The following is a 15,039-nucleotide window of genomic DNA, read 5'->3' as shown; positions in this document are numbered from 1 at the left end:
AACTGGTTTTTAAGCATGTGCACGATCCAGACAAGAGCACGACCAGGGAATCTCATCTCTTATTTAGGCACACAGTTACAAAAATCAGTCCTCTAGATGCATATTTAATGTTACCATCCCTCCAAGTCTATTCAACTCTTTTCATACAACCCTTGAGAATCTGCTTTCCACTAAAATGGGTCATTTTGGAGCATCTCTACATTTCACATGTAGAATAACCCACGTTTATATAGAAAATATTCCTCAAAAATTAGCAAGAGTCTCCTGCCAAGGTTGACCATCTCTGCTCAAGGGCAGCAAACCTCTCAGCTCAAAGCACGTTCCATGATGGTCTCATGGAATATTTACCTGCTCTCCTTTGGGTCCTGCTGAGCCCTGGGGGCCTGGGAGACCTCTGTCACCCTTTTCCCCCTGCTCTCCTGGTGGTCCAATAAGACCAATTAAACCTGGATGACCCTAGGGGAAAACAGCAGATGTTAATTATGATCCTTCACTGGAGGTAACTGAACACCAAAGCTACGCAGCAAAGACATTTCTAGATACAACCAAAATATCTAAGGTGATAGGAGTTTGCAGCTATCCCTGACACCTGGAAGTGGCAGAGCAGAGCAAAGCACTAGCTTTTTGCAACAGAAAATGCTACAAAAATAGAAAGAGAACTGCTGCACTGGAGCGCCTGCTCATTTTGTGTGCTAACGTATATTACATAAATTTCTACAAGACCGAGAATCACGCCCTACAGCAAGCCAGGTGTCTGCACTTCCCAAAGCCCTCTGCTAAAGTGCCTGAGTTCAGGCAGCCCCGACAACTAGAGCTGCCACGGACCGCAAGGCCTGATGTAGGGGAACGCAGAGATTCAGATCACAGAATCATTCAGGTTGGAAAAGACCCTTGGGATCATTGAGTCCAACCATCAGCCCTACTCTACAAAGTTCTTCCCTACACCATATCCCCCAGCATCTCATCTAAATGACCCTTAAACACATCCAGGGATGGTGACTCCACCACCTCCCTGGGTACCACTCTTTCTGTGAAAAGTTTTTTCCTAATGTCCAGTCTCAACCTCCCCTGTTGCAGTTTAAAGCCGTTCCCTCTTGTTCTATCGTTAATTCCCTGTGAGAAGAGACCAGCACCAACCTCTCTACAATGTCCTTTCAGGTAGCTGTAGAGAGTGATGAGGTCTCCCCTCAGCCTTCTCTTCCTCAAACTGAACAGTCCCAGCTCCCTCAATCTCTCCTCACAGGATTTATTCTCCAGGTCCTTCCCCAGCCTCGTTGCCCTCCTCTGCACTCGCTCCAGCCCCTCAAGATCTCTCTTGTATTGAGGTGCCCAAAACTGGACACAATACTCAAGGTGTGGCCTCACCAGTGCAGAGTACAGGGGGACGATCACCTCCCTACTTCTGCTGGTCACACTATTTCTAATACAAGCCAGGATGCCGTTGGCTTTCTTGGCCACCTGGGCACACTGCTGGCTCATGTTCAGCTGCTTGTCAATTAGAACCCCCAGATCCTTTTCTTCCAGATCCTGCGTGTCACCTCGCTGCCATCAGTGCTGGCGATATGGGGATGGGAAACCCAGTCTCAGATCCAGATGGGCAGCAGCACACGGCCACTGACAGCACAACCCGGTTCACCCCTTGGGCCACACTCACAGTTTTCCATCTCTCCTTTAAAGATATGTCCAATGCTTCCAGAGCACGACAGCACGCGTATGGGGCTGGTGGCACTCCTCAGCCTTGTCATGCCAGCTGCAGGACCCCTCTACATTGATTTTTTTTTTTTCCCCCACACCCAGACATAGACATCAGGTCATGCAGCGAGATCGTGTGTGCCATTCTCACCTTCTCCCCTTTAGGGCCAGAGTCTCCTTTAAGACCAGGCAAACCCGGTGGGCCCTTTGAAAGACAGAGGGGAAAACAAAAGAGAGAATGAATTAATGTAAAATGCATTCACCCATTTCAAAAACTCATGGAATTTGATGGTCTAGACATACCATTGGGCCTGGAGGACCATCTGGGCCAGGGGATCCTGGAAGACCTTGTTCACCCTGTAAAACAGTGCAATTCCCTCAAAACAATCATTCGTGACAGCAGTGCCCCTAGCTGGGATATTCTGATTATTCACCCATCCTCATCTGGTCCCTGTGCCAGGGAACATTTGCCCTGGCTTCTCAGAGATGGTGAAGGCAAAAGGATTTACGTTCCTTTCATGCTCAAATCTCTACTGGAAAAGGGACTTTGGAGGTCATGGAAACTCTCACCCATGGAGACAGGTGAGCAGAGACAAGACTCAAATAAAACACACTGGGAGATGACATGCACCATTATATTATTTCCGCTAAATATGCTTTATCTGCTGTCAGGCATTTAAGCATAGACAGAACACTGGGAGAAAGGCATCTTCCGAGGCAGATGGGTTACGGTAAAGCACCAGGAACAGCCCTGCCCAGAAGCTTTCGCAGACTTTGCTCAGTTTGGGAATACTCACAACTGGGCCAGGGATCCCTCGAAGGCCATCGGGGCCGGGCTTCCCTGGAGCACCTTGGGGACCAATTGGACCAGTCTTCCCAGGAGGTCCTTCCAAACCAGCTTCACCCTAGAAGCAAGAGGCAGCATGGTTTAATTTGCACTAGGGCATTAAATGATCTTAAATACATTATGGCTGCCACCAGGATGTCACTGCATGTAAAACTTTCTGTTCGTTGATTTTCCTACTGCTTCCTACCCCTTATGCGCTGAGGACAAGTCTCCAAACTCCTTCACTTTTCAGCCTTGCCTATTTCTGCTGATTTCCAGCAGGAACCACCCTTTGGCTGCGAGCTCTCTGGAGCAGAAAGCTTTCCTGGGTTTGGTCCTGGGAGATGAGCTAGCAGAGGGCATCCTCCGCCATCAGCGTTCCTGTGGCTGCCACAACAATTGGATCTATCATTTGCAATCCCACCCTACATTTCCCCACCACCCCTACGAAAACAATCACGCTCCAATAATGCTGTGTTTGCCCTGGGAAAGGATGTAGGGCTGTGCACACTGTATGCTTTACAACACATTAAATTGCCAAATATGGTACTTTGTCATTTCAAAACAAGAAAAACATTCCCATGACCTTACCAAGCCCTAATTATCTCCACAGAGTTCGTTAAAAGATGAAACATAAGCTTAGATTTGAGGCCAACGGCCCCAAATTCAGGCTAATTTGTTGTAACACACAGCAAAATCAAATCACTGTCTTTCAAACACCAACACTGTCAGAGGGTGATCCTTTTGGCACAAAAAAGGACATAATAGAAGTGAAATTCCATTCAGCTCTTACCTTGGCTCCTTTCTCTCCTTGCCTTCCTTCGGGACCAGCTGGACCAGGAGGGCCCTAGAGAAAGTACAGAATAGATGCAAAACACAATTAGATCACACCGATCTGAAATGGTCTATTGGAATTAGCAAAACGATGCTGCAGCCCCAGGGAAAAAGACAAAATGGAGACAAATATCTCTGAAAAGCTTTTTAAATTAGTTTCTTGCTAAATGAATCCCTGGGCTCTGCCAGCAAGGCAGGAAGAAGAGGAGCACCTCATACTTGCACTTTCTTTTGGGTGTTAAAATGTCAAAAAAAATCCATGGGATTCTGTTGACAACTTCCCATCAATTTCCAATAGCTGTGGATGGAGCAACAATTTTTTTTTGTTTATTTTACACGCTACTGCCTTGCATTTACTGTAGACCTAGTAATAACATCAGTTACAAAAAGTCAATACAAATACATTTGGAAAAATGCTCCTAAACAATCAGCTTACCCTTTTTCCTGGGGGTCCGGAGGGGCCTGGCTCTCCTGTGGGACCAGGGGAACCCTAGATGGAGAGGGGAGGAGAATAAGCCATAACTGCACCACAAGACACGGGAAGGAGGAGCCAACACGTAAAAGTCGAGTCAAGATCTAGAGTTTGTGCTAAGCCAAGGTGTGGGCGGCCAGTACAACTCCTGACACCTCCTCGGGGGTGCAGGTGGTATCTTGTTTTATCCCTTCCCACCATGAAATACCATAAGGCAAGGCGAAGTTAAAATGAAAGACTGGATTTTGTTTTTCCATAAGTTAATTTTTGCTTTCAGGATGTATTGCTAAGCAGCCTGGATGGATGGCAGCAGCCAGGCTGACACAGACAGGAGGGACAGGCATCAGGGGACCAGCGCAGCAGAAGCTGGTGGGAATTAGGTGCTGTATGTCCTTCTGTGTTAAAAGTCCTTGGACCCGCACATGGAAACCGTGGGGACTGACAGGGAACAGATCTCAGCTATCCAGTTACTCACGGTCTGTCCAGGTTCGCCATCATCACCTTTGTCACCAGGGGGACCATCTTGACCCTAAAAAGAAGAAAGAAAGAAACAAGCAGGTGTATTTAGGGTATGAACACAGTTAGCAGAGTACATCAGCAGCAGAGGTGGTTCAGCCAGTCTTCACATCACCGGGCACCATCCCTTCCCATCTCCTGTTGAGAACTCTGGCAACAGCAAACATCCTGTGTTAAATACTGTAGATAGCAGCATTCGTGTAGCTACTGCCCCAAAGGTTGTAGCATGGTCAAACAGTCTTTTGGTGGGACTTCCTACTCTTTTCCAAGTAAAGGAAGAGTAAATGCCAGAGGAGCTGCTGGTGAATGAGCAGCACAGTCACATTCCACTAAACCAAGAGGAGGAACCTAACTGCCCTCCTGAGAGACAAACACTTACAGCTGGACCAGGTTCTCCAGGAGGACCAGGATCACCAGGGAAACCAACGGGACCCTGCAAAGAGAGAAGAAGGATAACCCCAAGTCAGAGATATTGCATCTGGAGAACCGCAGAGCACTAGCGCCTGGTACCCCAGCGACAACACCGGGAGTCACCCTACAGAGCAAAACCCCAATTCCCCACCCTCAAACACAATCCCAAATCACATCCCATCTTTAGCATCTTCACTAATTTCATCCTCTCACAGCCACCAGTTCAGCTCTGCATCCCGACTACACAAAACTCCAGAGGCAACACTGGGAGTTTCATCTAGTTTTTCATAAATACATTGGACAAGTGACAGTGAAATCCTCGCAGCTTTGGGGTATGTGCAGATTAGAAGATTTTGCTTTTGCTTACTATATGATGTGTAACATTTTTCACACGAAGATCTTCTCAAAGCATTTAATGACTAAAACACTTCGCCATTCTTCTCCATACAATGTCTATTGTGTACTTCAAATGATTCCAAGACCAGCGTTCAGACAATAGGCTTCAACCAATAACACAGTATCCCAAAAACCCATCTGTTAAGAGAGATGACTAACTCCCCTGCCTCCTCTGCTGTTTCATGCCATCTTTGCTTATCGCATAATAAATGTCTTCAGCCAGCAAGCATCAAAGAAGCCGGCAAGATAAATACTGTACCATTGTCATCTGGTATAAATCAGTATAGCTTCTACTGGCTTCAATAGAGCTACAGCAATTAGCATCAGCAGGGATCTGACCCTAGAGGTACAACTCCCAAATTCACATAAATCTCCTCTATGCTGTTTTGGAGGTTTTGCTCTGGTGCAGAGGACCTTGGCAATACATAAGATCAAGCTCAAAGTAAACCTACTGCAGGCCCTCTCCATAGGGGTTAGTTTTCTGATAGCCTGCTAAAAGGACTAATAATTCAAGTATTGCTGGAAGATATGGTACAGCTGGGTCTTTTCCTCATTAGCAGCCTAAAGGAGCAGACTAAAATCCCATATCATTAGAGGCAATTCTCTGACTGGTAAACTACTTCGAATTTCCACAAAAATCTCTGGAAAACATCCTTTCATGCAGAAATCTTTGCTGGGCAAGACGAAGCAGCACTGCTTGGACAGGAGGGGGTACTTACAGGGCTGCCTTTGGGACCATCATCGCCTGGTGGACCTTTGGGGCCAGGTGGACCAGCAGCACCAGAGGGACCTGCTTCACCTTTTTCACCTCTTTCACCTTTAGGACCCTGTAAATTTAAAAGGGTGTTTCTATTATGCAGAAAAACAACTTGTGAATCTCTAATTAGCCTTTAATCAGTTCTGAGAAAGAAGCTCTATTTGTATCTCAAGACAGGAGGACATGATTTAGCAGTCCCCTCCCACAAAGATTAAATGGTGTTCATGTTGTTCAGTCGTGGGTAGCCCATATTCGGTGACTAAACGTTCTACTATAAATACCCAGTAACACGGCGATGTGTCACCCGATCCCCAAGCCAAGGACATGGCTAGTTCAGCCCCTGCAGCCCCATCCTTGCCTCTCTGACACCACTTCAACCCGCTCCTCAGGGGCACCACTGAAGAAAAGCTCTTCTCCATCAGAGCAAAAGCCACCCCGTAGCGTACTTACCGGGAGGCCAACCTCGCCAGGAAGACCAGGCTCACCAGATTCACCAGGTTCACCCTGCAGAGGGGAAAAGAGGATGAACACACTTATATTCCTTGCAGAGTGCCAAGTTTTCTGCTGGCATAGCAAAGTCCCTGCATGAGTGTTGTAGTAAACTCCTGCGGGCTTCAATCAGGTTGGTCTGGATGTTTTACCTTTTCTCCTACTGCACCAGGATTTCCTATTCCCCCGGGAGGACCCTGTGGACCATCTGCTCCTGGTGGTCCAGATGGACCTCTGGGTCCAGGTGGGCCTGGCGGGCCCTGAGAGAAAGGGGAGACAAAGTTAGGGCATGTTTCTTGGAGCAAGGTCTATGTCAGTGATGGAAAAAAAAGTACAAAAGCATCTTACCATTTGCCCAACATCGCCTGTTTCTCCCTTCTCACCAGGTGGTCCAGGTAAGCCCTGTGGAGATGGAGGGGATGAGTTTTAGCGGTGAACATCGCAGGTGGAGCCCCAGCTCTCACCACCCTAAGCCCCTCCCTTGATGCTGCAAATTACCTGCAAGCCCACCGGGCCGGGGGGACCAGGGAAACCTCGGGGTCCTTCATCACCTTTCTGACCAAAGAGGCCTTGCTGTCCTCTGGGACCTGGCTCTCCATCGGCACCCTACGAGGAAAGGGTCTATCAGCAAAGACACGAGGTAGATGCAAAGCCCCATCCCCACCACCTCCTGCTGCAGCCAGAAGCAATGTCCTACTCGTGTGGGGCATCAGCAGTGCTTCCCAGGAGATTTTATGGTAAGAAAGGGCATTTCTGCTAACAGGGGACAATACTCACAGCTGGGCCAGGCTGACCAATCGGACCCTGCGGGCCGGTAGGACCTGGTGGACCCTGTCATGAAACAGAAGTGCAATGTCACCATTAGGATCACAGAGTAAAAAAAAAAAATATCACCTGGAAAACGTGATGCCCTTCAACACAGCCTCCATTAAACCTGTATTAATTCCCAAAACAGAGAGGGAGGACAGGGTCAAGTTTCCCTGGACACATCAGCATCCCTAAGCCCTGGTGCCAACGGCACGGCAGACGTGTCTAAATGCATTTTTGCTCCAGCAAAGCAATATCACACCACTCGGTTCTCTCCAGATACTTACGTGTAATTTGTTTTTCATTCCTCAGGCTCTGAGCAGCACATAAAAGGTGCTTCAGGGTGCTGCAAGCAACTAGAAAAGGAACTACAGCTGAACACCCAACTTCAATGGCAAGGGCTGCTAATGTTTCACAGATTTACACAGTACATGGGTCACATGGAAACATCTCCGTGTGCTCCTGGGAGCTGGAGACTCACACTTCAGGCACTCACTCTTTCTTACATCTTGTGGGTATTCGATGAAGCAAAGGAGAAGATGAAGCAATGACAGAAAGAAATTATATCCTTTTTTCCAGCAAGTCACACAACAAAGCTATGCTCCTCCATGGAAGAAGCTATGACAGCTTCACCCCACTCACCTGCTCCCCTTTGTCGCCCTTGCTGCCCTTCTGGCCAGGCTCCCCGATCTCACCCTGCCAGGTACAAAGGGGCACAGTTAGTTCACTTGGTGACCACTTCCATATCTCAACATTCAAGCAATAGCCCAGTGTGTCTGCACCCTCATCCCAAAGATGCCAATTCCCACCGAAATACGCCAGGAAGTTCTGAAAAAGGCCAGAGATTTGGCTACTCTAGGTGTAACCAAACTCTTTTACATCCCAAAACTTTCCTTAGCTGCCAGGTGATACAAGAAGCATCATTTTGCAGACCTTGTTAGCAGCGATGAGTGATTCATTCCAGCTAATGTTTTCTAAGAGGCCTCCAGTCCAGAGGGGCTTAATGAGAGAGTGGGGAAAGGTAATTAATTTGGAAAGGCCAGGCACCCGTGGGCAGGCCACCTGCTACAGGCTTCGGGGGAGGCTAACTGGATTTCAGCAAGCGGTTTGGCTGGTGGAGCACACACAGCCCCGTTTGCCTGCTGCTCCCCAGACCGGACGCTGCTGATCTTGCAGGATTGCAAGAGCCATTAAATATCCTCGTGTTACGACCATCCAACCCAATGCGGTGGACGCATCGTGGTGGCAACGGGGCACGTGGCCCAATTCCTTCCCAGAGGGACCCTGCGCAGCAGGTTGCTGCTCCCACCTTGTCTCCATCCTCTCCGGGGGGGCCGACAGGACCTGCTGGACCTGGCAGTCCCACCGGGCCCTGGATGCCGTCCCGGCCGGCCGGTCCTTGAGGTCCCTTCTCGCCCTGGAAGCAGAACAAGCAGGCAGGTCACACAGAGCTCTCCTCCACCCTCCAACCAACCCATTACATCCCATTAACATTTTATTCAGCTGCTAATGACCCCTGAATATATGGGCATTTATAGCAAAACCAGTTTCCAGCTGATATTTCATCAGTCTCTCTCTGTGCTCGCTGTCTGAAACAAGACAAAATCTCTATCTCGAGAGATAAAGAAAGAACAAACAAATCTAAACGGTGAATACCCAGACCACAGCTGCAATTTCACTGCTATAGCAATATAATCAGATTTTATCTGAACTCTCTGCCATCTCTCTGGATGACAAACAAGACCCCAACTAATTTTTATTCCCATAAGCCAGTTTTTACTGATTCCGGTCCGAGCTGCTCGAGGACTCACTGCCTGCTCCCCTCCCTGGCTGATCCCCAACTAACGGGGGTTTCTCAGGAGGCTCTGAGCTCCCTCCTGAGCTTCTGGACAAAGGAAAACACCTGAAGTGAAAAAAGCAATCTCTGCTGGCCTCCTGCTTAAACATCGACTCGTATTCCTCAGACCTGGAGCCTTCAATCACATTTGTTTGTTTATAGGAACGGTATAGTGAATATTTTTCAGTTTCCTCGTACATAATTTAATTGTGGCTGAATCCTGGGTGCTCTCTTCTGAATAATCAGATGTCACATAAATTGCCTATTCATCTATCCACTGATACATCATATAGGTACTTAGCAGGACAGATGTTCATAAAGCTGATTCACCAGGAAATTCTTGCCTCTGGACTAGCTGCTGGAGTTTCTAATAAGCCAGCAAATGTGGAATACAGAGGCTGATAAACACTTTTGATATCACCATAAGTGTCCTCATGTAGTCTGAAATCACCGATGCCAGTATTTGCTCATTTTGCGGGGTCTGAAGCTGAGCTTAAGTTTGCGTCAGGCAACCCAAAAGTCCCTGCAAAACCATTTGGGCATGAATTCAAGTCTCAGCCTTCCTCCTCGGGACTGTCATGGTGCTGTGCTCTTCAGGGACAGAAATAGTCATCCCAGCCCACTCCCTCCTGCCCGCACGTGACATTTCACGCTCGTGCCTGGGGAGCGAAAGACGTGAGAGTTTGCGCGGGCTGGCTGGTGAACGCTCAGGAGAGGGACCATATGGCAGGACTCAGCCGCGCTCTGCTCGGGCTCCTGCCGAGAGCAGCTCTTTCCACGGGTGCCAGTGGGATGCCTGGGAACACGGATGCTGCGGCAGCGTCCCAGGAAGTGGAGCCGAAACCTCTGCAGCACCTTCCTGTGCTGCCCCTCGGCTGGGGCAGAGTGAGGGTAAAGATTTATTTGGGCTCAGTGGAAATTGCTGCTGCCACTGCATCCTTGTCAGCAGTGATGGGGTTGGCTCACTTCTCTGCCCAGAGGCCTGTCCTTTGGCTGTTGTCACGAGGAGGTCACACAGGCTGTCATTCCACCTGCTCAGTCCTCAGCCCTTCTCATTGCCTGAAGACATTTTGGTCCCTGAGATCACATCCATTTTTGATAGCACAGGTGTCACAAATGGGAGAGTTGAGCTGCTAACATTCAGTGGTTTGATGCACCCGTGATGAGAAAAATCCTTTCTAATTGAATTCCTCCTTTTTTTTTTCTTTTTAAAAATCTTTTATACACCTACCCCAGAGAATGTCTCCACGCTCAGCTTCCTACTGTGCACGTTTCTATTTGACCCACAGCTGTTAATCTATAAACTGGTACTTACTGGGGCTCCCTTTTCACCTGCAGGTCCCGGAGGTCCCTGCGGGCCAGGTCGCCCTGGCAAGCCTATTGGGCCAGCTGATCCCGCGGGGCCACGCTCGCCAGGAGAGCCCTGTTTGGAGAAGGAAAGAAGCATTAACTGAAGTGTTGAGCTTCATCTATATACAGACAGAAAGAAATCCAGCAGTAGGATGCTGAAAATGCATCGTCAGTAAGTGAGCACATTTGATGGGGTGACTGCCAAGGGATGATTTGGTACCATCAGCCTAAGGGGTCCTACAGATCTTTTTTTCAGTTAAAAATCCCTGGAAGGGCTGGGTTCTCCTCTGGATGGTGCTGGGAGCTCAATTCCTGGGGGCATATTATTAGCTTGGGAGCAAGAGCATGAGCCACTTCGTGCCCAATGCACCAGTGGGGGTTGGATGATGAATATTTCCTTCCAGGAGAGCTGCACTGAGCACGAATCTCAAGTAGGGACCATTTTCAGAGGGAAAGCAGGTGACCTAGAAGCCAAATTCTTGATGTCCTGAATCATTCCAGTTCCCTCAGCTTGTCACGTATGTTCACAGCTGACACCACAAAATGACTGAGCTATTACACGCGTGTCTTGTAAAATAAAGCAATATCCAGCAAGGCGTTAGTTAGTGTAAAGGAAATAATGGATAAAGCTCCGAGCTGTGACTAACTCTCCGTTTTGGCTTGTCAAGCTTGTAAATGTGTTAGGTGGTGCCTGTAAGGGCAAGGATACTCACTGCTGGACCTGGGGGGCCTGGGGGACCTTCGTTGCCTTTCAGCCCTGGAGCACCCTGGAGAGAGAAAAACAAAATCATTTTGGGAGGCGGGTGCTGCACCGCCTGGGCTTCCTTCCCCAAGAAGGACCGAGCAACCTCTACTCACAATGGGGCCAGGGAGGCCTCTCTCTCCGGGGAAGCCTCGCAAGCCCGGGGGACCGTCCTTCCCTGGGAGGCCGGCGGGACCAGGGTCGCCCTGCAACGACAGTGGTAAATAGCTGAGGATCTGCAGACTCCAGAGAGACCCAGCTCCTCCCTCTGGGCTCAAGTCGCAATGAGACGCTGCAAAACATCATGGCTTTTCTGATTCATCCCTCTCCATCTCTGGGAGGGAAGCAGGCGTCCAGGCTTGCAAGGAGGGTGAATTCAGCAGGCTGCTGGTCCCTACCTTGGTCCCTTCTTTTCCAGTGAGGCCAGGAAGACCTTGTTCACCTGGGGGACCAGGAGGCCCTGGATGTCCCCGCTCACCCATCGGCCCAGTCTCACCAGTTGGACCCTGAAGAAACAGAGATCGGGGAGAAGGTGTTGGGTGTCAGCAGAGCAAACAATGAAGGTGCAGGCTGTCAGTTTATTCCTTTAGGTTGCAAGGGGATGGAAGATGCTCCTTCCCTTAGCTGTCCCCAGCAGTGCCACCAGGAATCCCTGCAGAGATGTCTCCTCTGGTATCTACAGGCACCTTATTTTGGAAGTGGGCAACATTGCACTTGACAGTCTAGAGGCATTGGAAACCTCTGGAACGAAAGTGTTCACATAAATGAGGTATTATTACTACAATTATTATGCTTTGGTTTTTTTTTTAATTGAAAACTTCCTAAGTACTCTACAATCATGCTGATTCTTCCTTATATGGGGCATAAATAATGGATTAGGCTTGTACTACACAGCAATTACTGACTGTCTCTGTGCTGTACGTGGGCACTAATAGTGACGAGTGTAACATAAGGCCCAGTGCAGAAGGTTCCCAAGTGGCCTATTTTGGAGGAGGACAAAAGCCATATGCACAAGACTATAACGTCCCTGCACGCTGGTGTCCACTGGGACGGTGGTTGTAATTCATGTCACGCTGCAGGGTGCCACTTAGTGCGAGCAGAACGATAACACTGTGATCGCTCAGCAACCACAGATCACGCTAACTACATGCAGCAGAGCCAAATAAAATTGCCACAGAACCTAATTTGCACTTGAGAAGACAGACACAGTCAGGGAATTGCCCCTAATCAGGGAATTTACAAATCAGGGACTTTACGCTATCATTAAAGAGGACAAATTAATTATTCTCTAATTAAAGAGCAACCTCCCCAGTAGTTCAGGAAAAAAGACTCAACCCAAAGCCAGTCCTACTCAGTCTAGGACTGCCTACAAAACTGATCCACGAGCCTTACGTGCCTGTACTTAAGGGGTACAAATTCTGGTTGTGCAGTTACTATTTCCAGATTGCAGAGTTATTTGTGACTAAAAGAAAAATAGCCCAACTCTGACAGAACCTGGCAGTGCTGTATATTATATTAGAGGGATGCATTTCTTCACAGCGACATGTAAGAGCCCTCTTGCATCACACTTACACTGCCCTGAACACCCCAGCAACTGTACAGCCCTTTGTGACCTTGTTTAACTCTCTGCCTGGTAAAGGTCTTTTAGTCAGGTTGTGCATAGCTGGTCTCTCTCTCACCTTACACCAATTTTACACCAAGGTAGCTCTGTTAAGTTCACAGGAGGCACCTTCTTTACAGCAGCCTTCGGGCACATTGCCTAAATGCCATCCTAACACCCTGACAAGGTGGGCTGGGACCCACTGGGGTATTTCACACCCTGACCAAGAATTTCAAAGCCATCAAGCTTGCTTCAACATGACTTTGCCTCCCCTGGAAGAGGAGTCTCTGTGCTGTACAACCTGTGGTCCCAGCAGCTCCAGCTGAACCATCAGAGCTGTGAGAGCCTGCTGTGCTGCCCCGGTGAAGGGGAGCTGCAGGGGGCTGGTGCAAGCAAGAGCATTTGTTCTTACCTGAGGGCCTACAACACCAGGGGGTCCTGGAGGGCCGGTCTTGCCTTGGAAACCCTGTTAGAGAAAGGGAGAAGAGAAAGAGATGATGCTTCTGCCAAGGACTACGCCAGCAAGGGTCACAGACTGCCACCCAACTGCTCCTCCTCTGGTGAAACTACTGACCAGGCACGGGTGGACACCCGAAGAGAAACAAGAAATCAAACAGAAGGTAGAAAATAAGTCTTTGTACATTTATACAAGGGTGAAACAGAGGAAGAAAAAGGGATTCTCAAAGCTCAGCTCTGCTGTTTTGATGGAGCTACTGTGATTTGGCTGAAAGACTGGCCATATATATAAAAAAATTTGTTACACTCATAAAACCTACAGAGGAAATCGCTATTAAGAAGTCAGTGCAAGTTTCTTCATGCTGAGCAATTCTTAAAAGCCATTTCCTTTCTCCCGCTTCCCGTTCTGGTACTGGTTTAGGCTTAGCTCTGTTTTAGGCTTAGCTCCCAGGAGCTCAGAGGCTGGGTGACCATCTTCCAGTTTTGGCACCAGCAGCACCAATCTCCAGCCCTGCCAAAGCCCACAACCCACCAGCCTTGGGGGCTGAGTGAAACTTTATTTCCTTCATCAACATCTGTTGAAAGAAATCACAAACGTGTTTCTCTCCAAATGCTGATGAGTAGCAAAGTCTCCATGACAGCTACTTATAATGACATTTTGAAGAGTGACAATAACGAACTATCACCACTGCAATTGTTTAGCTCTCCTAAGCCACTCTTTAAAAAGCACATTAATTATCATTCTTACTATAGCATGCTGACAAGCTCAAGCTTGAGAAATGTCATTTAGGGCACACAGGCTATTTTGTCATTGCCACAAAAGAGGATCAGATAAATCCCAAGCCAACGGTAATGTGTCATGCTAGAAAAAATACTCAGTGCTATTCTAGCTGTCTGCAGATCACAGAAAATATCCTGTCATTGATGGGGAAATGGCAGAACATCTCTGTGAAATGAATGTACAATTTAAACTCTTATCACAGAAAAATATTTCAGCCATTTCTGTGCATGACTTTTCGTATTAATCTGAAGAAAGGGGTTTCCTTTTATCCTGTTTGAGCCTTGGGCACAGAGTTTTTACAATTTTTCATGGTTTTTTTAGATCTATTCTTTGTAAATCTAATATGGTCAAATATTTCAGCATCCTTCAGCATGCCTGTTTGCTACCAAACGAGAAGTAAAATAAAGGGAAGTATCTGACACACAGATTTCAAGTCTCCGTTTTCCTGCACGAAGGTACAGAGTGCACTGACAAGGCCACTGACGTGGAAATAGTATTTAATCTGGTTTTATGTTTCTCTCCTTGCTTTTTGGCACTGTGTGAGGAAAGGGGGACATAAAAGGGACTTCTGCTACCTGGGTCTGCACATGTCTGCAGGCACCCCAAGAGGATGCAGGGGAAAGTGATCTCTGCAAGCTTGTTCATGGCATGGATTAACAAAGTTTTTGTTTTCTGGAAGGATTTATCTGTGATAGGCAAGCTACTGCTGCAATGACTGAAGAAAGCTTTTAGGGAGTACTTTCAGACCCAGAATAATTGAAAGCTCATTCTCCATTCATATTCATGCAGACTTGGAGTTTGATGCTTTATTCCAGTCTCAAAAGTTGATAACAGCAGATGCAAGCAAAGTTTTTACTGCTTCTTCCAGTTTGAAGGTAGGTGCCCTGGATGTTATAGGTAACTCAATGAGGGAAAACTAAATGTGACAGCCAGGCTCTGGCAGGTGAAAACTCTTCTCTTCACCTTAGAGTTAATCCTGACCTGAGGATTGTGTGTTTAAAAATACCACAACCATTGCCTTAAAGTCAGTTTTATGTAGTATAAATAAATATCTGGTGCTGTGCTGAGCAGTA

General features: G+C 47.9%; 1 protein-coding gene across 2 annotated transcripts in view; it reads right to left on the bottom strand.

The window, feature by feature from the left end:
• COL5A1 (collagen type V alpha 1 chain) overlaps positions 1 to 15,039 on the bottom strand; it is a 160,499-nt gene that overhangs the window by 15,015 nt on the left and 130,445 nt on the right. For both annotated transcript variants that reach the window (XM_074846323.1, XM_074846324.1), the window contains exons 38-58: positions 13,142 to 13,195; positions 11,528 to 11,635; positions 11,246 to 11,335; positions 11,101 to 11,154; positions 10,353 to 10,460; positions 8,510 to 8,617; positions 7,843 to 7,896; positions 7,171 to 7,224; positions 6,892 to 6,999; positions 6,742 to 6,795; positions 6,546 to 6,653; positions 6,355 to 6,408; positions 5,867 to 5,974; positions 4,720 to 4,773; positions 4,300 to 4,353; positions 3,789 to 3,842; positions 3,312 to 3,365; positions 2,490 to 2,597; positions 1,996 to 2,049; positions 1,844 to 1,897; positions 349 to 456 (exon numbers count right to left, since the gene is read on the bottom strand). In XM_074846323.1, the coding sequence (XP_074702424.1) occupies positions 349 to 456; positions 1,844 to 1,897; positions 1,996 to 2,049; positions 2,490 to 2,597; positions 3,312 to 3,365; positions 3,789 to 3,842; positions 4,300 to 4,353; positions 4,720 to 4,773; positions 5,867 to 5,974; positions 6,355 to 6,408; positions 6,546 to 6,653; positions 6,742 to 6,795; positions 6,892 to 6,999; positions 7,171 to 7,224; positions 7,843 to 7,896; positions 8,510 to 8,617; positions 10,353 to 10,460; positions 11,101 to 11,154; positions 11,246 to 11,335; positions 11,528 to 11,635; positions 13,142 to 13,195 (1,602 nt within the window). The remainder of the gene's footprint in view (positions 1 to 348; positions 457 to 1,843; positions 1,898 to 1,995; positions 2,050 to 2,489; positions 2,598 to 3,311; positions 3,366 to 3,788; positions 3,843 to 4,299; positions 4,354 to 4,719; positions 4,774 to 5,866; positions 5,975 to 6,354; positions 6,409 to 6,545; positions 6,654 to 6,741; positions 6,796 to 6,891; positions 7,000 to 7,170; positions 7,225 to 7,842; positions 7,897 to 8,509; positions 8,618 to 10,352; positions 10,461 to 11,100; positions 11,155 to 11,245; positions 11,336 to 11,527; positions 11,636 to 13,141; positions 13,196 to 15,039) is intronic.

This window comes from Strix aluco, chromosome 20 (assembly GCF_031877795.1).
Source record: "Strix aluco isolate bStrAlu1 chromosome 20, bStrAlu1.hap1, whole genome shotgun sequence".
NCBI lineage: Eukaryota > Metazoa > Chordata > Aves > Strigiformes > Strigidae > Strix > Strix aluco.
The sequence above is the reverse complement of the archived record's forward strand: the minus strand, read 5'-3'. Positions and strand labels throughout refer to the sequence as shown.